The sequence below is a fragment of the Perognathus longimembris genome, chromosome 12 (assembly GCF_023159225.1).
Source record: "Perognathus longimembris pacificus isolate PPM17 chromosome 12, ASM2315922v1, whole genome shotgun sequence".
Classification (NCBI taxonomy): Eukaryota; Metazoa; Chordata; class Mammalia; order Rodentia; family Heteromyidae; genus Perognathus; species Perognathus longimembris.
The window spans coordinates 26013811-26021093 of NC_063172.1; the positions used below are offsets into that span (position 1 = coordinate 26013811).

General features: G+C 42.1%; 1 protein-coding gene across 4 annotated transcripts; it reads right to left on the reverse strand.

Annotated features, from left to right (window-relative positions):
• Nucleotides 1–221: 221 nt before the first annotated feature.
• Nucleotides 222–6879, reverse strand: LOC125360888 (dendrocyte expressed seven transmembrane protein). 4 transcript variants are annotated; one of them, XM_048359048.1, is made up of 3 exons: nucleotides 5858–6879; nucleotides 1183–1330; nucleotides 222–296 (listed from the first exon to the last, which is right to left on the reverse strand). In XM_048359048.1, the coding sequence occupies exons 1-3, from the start codon at nucleotides 6877–6879 to the stop codon at nucleotides 222–224; spliced, it is 1245 nt and encodes a 414-aa protein (XP_048215005.1). The 4 variants fall into 4 exon arrangements, with proteins under 4 accessions (XP_048215005.1, XP_048215004.1, XP_048215002.1 ...); XM_048359047.1 differs by having other exon boundaries at nucleotides 1183–1488; nucleotides 5851–6879; XM_048359045.1 differs by having other exon boundaries at nucleotides 1183–1491; nucleotides 5851–6879.
• Nucleotides 6880–7283: the final 404 nt, after the last annotated feature.

Genomic DNA, 7283 nt, shown 5'->3' on the forward strand with positions numbered 1-7283 from the left:
TCTTACACTGTGACACAGTCCAGATCCATGTGCTTTTTTGGGGAGACAGACTACAAAACCATTTACCCAGGGGCTCTTTGGCTGTGCGATGTGCAGTAGTTTGGTAGAATAACTAGGGAGGTGAGGTGGTCCTGAAAACTCCGATTCTTCTTCATGCCTTGTGACCTTGCCAATGGGCCACCAGAGGAGAATTGCTGAGGACAGGGACTACTCGGTGTCTCTCATAGATTCTCTTCAGCTGCATTGTTCATGTGTTTCTTCCTAACTATTGTCAGGACTGGAAGCCAGAAATGAACCTGAAAAGTAGAGAATGTGCAAGTTATTTCAAATGCATCTTATATAAGCATTTCATCTTGGAGTTGCTGGTGTTAGGGAAAATTGCAAAGACTTTGAAATGAACAAAAAAGCCTATCCTTGAGGGTCTTCTTAAACTCTCATTGGTTATGAAATATGCAAATGATTTTATCCCTGATATGCAAATACATTTCACCCTATAGAGTATGATTGATTTCCCCATCCATGCTGGAGGAAGGATCCAGCTTGCTATTTATTAAATAGATTTATTTTGATAACCCATATAACCTGTATTTGTGTGTGTGCTTTGAATTATTCATTGAATTGTTTGCAAGTTCTTACTTATCTTTCATTAAATAAAATGTTAAATAAAATATTCGATGTGAACATTTTATACATGTATGGAAGAAATCAAGTTTTTATATTACATTTAGGTAGATATAAATACACACACAAGCATCCATATATATGTATATATATATGTACACATATATCACTGGAGAATGAGCAAACTCCTTGAAATTTATTACATGGCAGGTATTTTCTTCCATATTTTTTCTTTAGGCTTGACCTGAAAAGGTTACTGCCTGTTGTCTTTTAATAGCAAATTGACAGGATCGTCTCAATAGCTTGCTACAGTTGAAAGAATATACTTCCTTGAAACCAACACTCTGAAGAATATTTGTAGAGTCCTATGGACCAGTATCCAAATCACAGTGCTAAGACCCCTAGCTGTCAACATTTGTAATTCCCCTCCCAGGAGCCTATGAACTGCTGAGCTGTAAGTCCTGATGTAAAGTTGAAGAGTCCTCTGAAGCCCTCTTTCCATTTGCCTTTCAAACCCAACGTTAGCTTAGTCAGAGGTGATAGCACCCATCTTGGCCTGACCTTTTTAAAATAGAGAGTCCGTTTCCTTTTGATTTCTCCCAGCGGCTGCTTTGATCTTTTCTCCAGTAACTTCGTGTGTAAGTATTGGATGCGCTTCTGCTCCACACTGGGGTAGAAAGAGGCCAACACCAAGATTTTAAGTTGCATCAGGATGGAGGACAACAGTCCCAGCAATACCAATGTCACAAGAATTATGCTCAGAGGAAGCCAAGTTGTAGACAGAAGAAGCCTTGGTCTAGGGATGCAGCTGGGTTCAAATACAGAGATATTAAAAGAAGAGCCATGGAGGGTGTCTTGAGTTCCTTGCTTCTAAAATGAAAGAATAAAACAATGAATATCTACACCATTTTCCATGCAGTTTCTGTCTTTCTCAATACTTCCTTTACAATACCCAGCATTTATCTTCAGATATGTAGGATTTGACTAAAGGAACTCTGGCATCTTCTTTTGCATTATGATTGTGGCAAAGGTAAAAGGATGTGTCTCATCCATAAACATGGCAATGTCTTCCACAATGGGTTGCTGGAGACACAGATTCCTTTTGAGGGAAGTGTATTGGATACATTTGTTGAAAACTCTGAGATGGCAGAGAAATCTGATTTGTCTCATAAATGTGGCTTCTGAGCCCATTTTCATGGAATATTTGTTTCTATATTTAGAATGCAGGGAGCTAATGAAAATAACAAGAGTCAGCCCAACTGGAACAGAGACTTAGTTGGTCATCTAGCACCTTAAGATATGTATCTCTCAAGTCAGGACAAACTTCCCCTCAGCAGATCACAAGGTCACCAAGTGTTGAGGCACTAAACCATGCTCTAAACCAACCACCTAGAGCTTTGGAAGATATTCTTATCTAGTATAAGATATGGCTTTTTAGGTTGATATGCTAACCCTCAAATCCACTTTGCCAAGACTGAAATCCTGTGGAAGGTGGTTTTTACAATAGAGCATTGGGAAGGGGGAAGCCCAAGCTACTTGGAACGCAGAGGCGGGAAGACTGGCGTTAAGGCTGGCCAAATCAAAAAAGTACAAGACCCTCATTGAAAAGACAAACTAAAAGCAAAAGATCTGAGTATATGGCTTAGGAAGTCACCCAATTCCTAACAAGCACAGGCCCTGAGTTCAGTTCCTAGGACTCTTGGATATTCAGAAGGGGTACAACCCTTTTGGTTTGAAGGCAAGAGAAAAGGAAAAAACAACAATTGCCCTCCATAGAGGGCAGAAGATGACATTGAGCCACCCAATACCGCCACCCATAAAAGTAGTGTTTGCTGATTCAGTTCTTTCTTTCCCCTGACCTGGGAAAGTCATTTAATCTCTCAGTGGATTTGTTTTCTAATTTGGTAAAGCAGGAATTAATGGACCAGAGCCTGCCCATGAATAAACTACTCCCAGTGTAAATTAAACACCTTGGGGATGGAGCATTAACCTTACAGACTAGAGTACTTAGTAAGTTATTATCACCCTAGTGCCACAGGGTCCAGGGAGAAGAAGACTTCTCCAGAACAAATAAACAAATGATAACAACAAAACCACACCCAGCATCTTGCATTGCAGACCCATTTCCAAACCTGGGACCTCTACACAAACATCAAATCACATCTGGGCCTGAGCAGTGAGAAACATTTGTATTACTTCTTCCCTTCTCTTATTAAAAAGACAGTCCCACTACAATTAAGCGGAGATTTCAGTCCCCAGAGCAAAAGCATGCACTTTTTTCTAATCTATTGAAGAAACAAACACATTGATTGCGTCAGTGATGAGCAATCCTGCAATAAGAAAGCAGCGGGTGTTCGGTCTGGGAAGAAGTTTATTTGGTCTCCAAATCTAACTGGGGAATTTGCCGTTGGGAGTCAGAGCTTCAGAGAGATTGAGTCGACCTTTTTGGAATGGGACTGGGTGAAGGTAATGTGGAAGACAAATTCACTCTCTCATAATGCCAAGCAACATTCCAACTGGTACCTTCATGATCTAAAATATGTTTACTTCTCTTAAGTAAACAATTTACTGAGACAGCATTGAGTAATGAAGGGAGAGTAAGATCTGGTGTCAGTCGTCCTAGAAAGGTAATACAGTTAAGTGCTGGACACATTGGGAGGTGCTCAGTAAGTAGAAACTACGGTTATTTTTACTTAACTGTGCCCACCCATATAGCCAGCTCCACTTGGATCATTTCCCATCATTTTTATTTAAAACATTTATTTAAAATGGTATGCAAGAGGGAGAGAAATATTGGCCAACTCTTGAGCCAATGTTTCTCTACCTGCTTGACTTCTCCTTTGCAAATCTGAAGCAATAGAGAAAGCCAAAAAGCCTCCCAAGGGCACCCTGGGCTAGGAGCAGGGCATTGCCAGTCACGCGGAAGGAAGCTGGCTGCTGGTGGCAGTCACCCTGGCACAGCAGTAGTGTTTGGAAGGCATTCCCACAACAGTCTCAGACTCAAATCTGATGACTGTCCACCACCCTGTGGCCATTATGTGTGCACATGCTGGCCCTCCTTGCTGATAAGTGCCCCACAATGGGGTTATTGCAGTCTGGACATCATTACATTCCCAATCCCCTGCAATGCCCAGAGAGTGTGCTGGAAGTTGTCACTGAAAGCTTTCAGCTTTTAGAGGGAAGCAGAACTTGCTTCCCCCACCCTCCACCCCTCCATGGGTATTCAGAAAGAAGGGGGAAAAAAGCATACATGAATAATAGGTTTTGGATTCAAGACAAATAAATGAGAGAGAAGCTGTATGAAGAGGACCAGGGAGAGCTGGCAGGAAGACAAGAAAAGAGAGACAGGAGGAGAATAAGGGGGACGGGCCCCCTGCCACCCCCAAGATCAAGCAGGCCTGGGATTCTTGTCTTCCTTCATTTGAAACACTGCTTCCATTATCCACCCTGCTCCAAATAACTAGAGCAACAGGATGCCTGTAATTGACTGAATTCTTCTGGGACAGCAGAGAGCTCAAAGTAATCAACTCTGAGAAGCAGCCCAGGATTAGGGAGGCAGGAGCTGGGGGACTGGATCTGCTGAGCCAGAAGCAAGTGGGAGGAAAAATGAGGAGGGAGCAGGAGAATTTGAGGGCCTGAGAAAGAAAGAGAAATGGAGGCCGATTTTGAAAAGATTGCTTTTTGACAACATGGCTACTATTTTCTCTCTGTGATTTTGGCAGCAGCCTGATAGAGATCAGGGCAAATTAGACATATGAAGGCAGCTGTTCCTGTTTTCACCAGCCAGGACAGTACACTTAGCCCCAATATTCGTCACACATGAGCACACATATGTTTTTAGGGTTCAACTTCATAATTATTGGAGTTTTAGAAAACAAGAAAAGCAACTAGGTGACAGGCTTACACCTGTAATTCTATTTACTCACGAGGCTGAGAGCTGAGGATCACGGTTCAAAGCCAGCTGCGGCAGGAAAGTGTGTGATATTCTTATCTCTAACTAACCAGAAGTGGAGGTGTTGCTCAAGTATTAGAGCACTAGCCATAAGTACAAAAGTTCAAGAACAGCACTTAGACCCTGAGTTCAAGACCCAGAACTGGAACACACATGAAAGAAAAAAAGAAAGGCAAGTCTCTGACAGTATCCAGAGCCTCTGTCTGACATGTCAACATAATCACAGATTTCCACAGGAAAAATAGAAAAGGAAAGATAAAAGATAAGATGGATAAAGCCTCAAGTCAACCTTTCTGGTACATGCCTGCTCAGAGGAGGCAGAAGAATCAAGCCAGCTAGATTCCTTAAGACGTAGGGAATACCCACTCAGAGAGAGACACTGCCTGCTAGTGAAGATTTTCCATAGAAGTGTCTGGTGATTGTGAGATTTGTTTTTGTTCTTTGGGTCATGTATTAAAACAGAGGTTCTCAATGTTTATTGCATAATAGTGTTACTTCTAACAGTCATCAAACCCAATGAGGACAGAAAAGTTCTCATCCAGCTGAGGAGCTCTAAGATGAAGTAAGTCTGAGAGTGAGAGAAAGTCAAGCCCCAAATCCTGGACTCATGCCAGATTCTACTTGAGAATCAAGTTCATGTTTAACAACCGTGACATCCAGTCCTACATTTCACTGCTAGCTGATTATAGAAAGCTGAAAAAACAGTCTCCTAAAAATATAAGATCCTTAGTATGTTGGACTTGAGTCAGTTTATTTGGGAAAAGGGTTGGTAGATAGGATTCAATAAAAAATTTTGAGAGAGAGAGAGAGAGAGAATCCTGGTGAGCCTTAGGTTTAAGGACACTGAAAGAGGTTTTATGGAGATAAAAGCAGAGATGGGAGTGTTGCAGCCACAAGCCAAGGAATTCCAGACCTCACTGGAAGCAAGGAGATTCTCCCCTAGCATCTAAAAAGAACAGGCCCTTGCCAATAACATCTTGATTTCCACCCAATGATACTGATAGTTCAGATTCACACCCAGCACTTAGCAGAATAAATTACTGCTTTAAGTTGCCCAATTTGTGATCATTTGTCATAGAAGCAATTGGAAACAACACAAAATCATACTCTTAACATCAGGATTTCAAGTCAACTCACATCTGTTGGACTTCAGGCAGTATGCCAAGTACCAGAGACCCAAAGGTGAATAAGACACTGCCTCAAGAGGCTCCAGATCTTTTAGAAGACCCACAGCAAATAGCCTCAATATACCACGAGAATTGCCTGAGAGCCCCTACCTTTCTGTGTAGTTTCAAGTGAATCTGAAGCCCCGGCAAACTCTGGAACTGTTTGCTCACTGAGAAAATGAGCCTATACAGCAGATAATCCATGGCCGCAAAGAGCACCCAGATGTAGAGATGGGTAAGGATTGGGAGAAGAAACAAGCCCAGATTTCTCTTTTCTTTAGGAGTCAGCCGTAAAGACGGAGTGACAATGTATTTCTTCCTTTCCTTCTTATTCAATGGGAGGACTCCGGGCCTCTGCTGATTTCTCTCTTTTTCATCAAACTGAACAAATTGTCTGGTGATGTAGATGTTTTCATACTTCTGACCACAAGGCCCCAGATATCGCTTCATAAAGAGGCCGGTGCTGAGTACAATTAGCAGAAGCCCAGCCAAGGTGAGCAGCTTCTGACCCAGAGAGGACCACATCTCTGTCATGGCTATCACGTGATACAAGGCACTCAGGACTTCCCCTTTGGTTCTATTTAGCTGCGCCTCCAGGGCCTGATTTGGACTGAAAAGAGAAACCACCAGAGTCTGGTTCCAAGAGATAAGGTCATCAAATAGTTTCAGTGGAGTGGCAAGTCCATATATCCACTGAACAGCTTCAATATATTTTTTCAGAAGTGGAAAATGTATAGAAAAGCTCTTTGCCCTTAGGTTGCACATCATACTGTCCAGGAGACATTTAAAGTTGTGAAAAATATTTTCCACATGTCCAAAGATCACTATCCCCATGCCAGCTGCCATCAAAGCATTTCTGCCTTCACGGAGGCCACAAGAGAGAAAGATGAGAAGAAGGAAACAGCGTGCATGCTTGGAGAAGCCCAGAAGAACACACAGGAACACCCAGGAGGTGGAGAATGCTATTAGGGATGGCAGAAACCAGTAGAAGGCCACAGAGAGGAGGCTCGCTGAAATGAAAGCCACAAAGCAGCATACTCCCAGATGCTGGGTATGGCCTATCCACCCAGGGCTTCTTGGAAGCACATAAATCCCCCAAAGATTTAGGAAGATATCAGTGCCTGAGGTCCAGGTGGCCATGTTCCCTCTTTCCCTAGAAATGAAAAAGAAACAAAGGTCAGAATTTATATAAGGCCCAGGTGGTAAACTGCAAAAAGTGTTATTCTAACAGGATCCCTGTGTGGTTGGAGGTTGAAGAATACTGATATATATAATTCTGGTTAGAGTGAAGAGTAATATTGAGTTCAAATTTCTCATTTATTGATTGCTTTTATTTTTTTCTTGAGAAATGATTTCCATATGTAGTCTTTTCAAGTCTAGATTGGCTATAAACTTCTGATTCTTCATCTCCAAAGTACCTATCCCTCTGTCTTTCCTCCGTCCAAGAGGATTTCACAGGTTTTTTCCAACCAAGAGGTGAGAGAAATAGAATCCATTATGAGGTTGGAGGTGCTTTTCCAATTCTTAACTCAGAGGTTCAAAGA

Bases quoted from the DNA above. Each gene is read 5' to 3' on its own strand.
- LOC125360888 (XM_048359045.1), bottom strand. From the start codon at position 6,879: ATGGCCACCTGGACCTCAGGCACTGATATCTTCCTAAATCTTTGGGGG. The intron at 1,492-5,850 runs GTAGGGGCTCTC...CTTTCATTTTAG, and splicing joins ACTTGAAACTACACAGAAAG to AAGCAAGGAACTCAAGACAC. The intron at 297-1,182 runs GTCAGGCCAAGA...TCTACTTTTCAG, and splicing joins GGACTCTCTATTTTAAAAAG to GTTCATTTCTGGCTTCCAGT.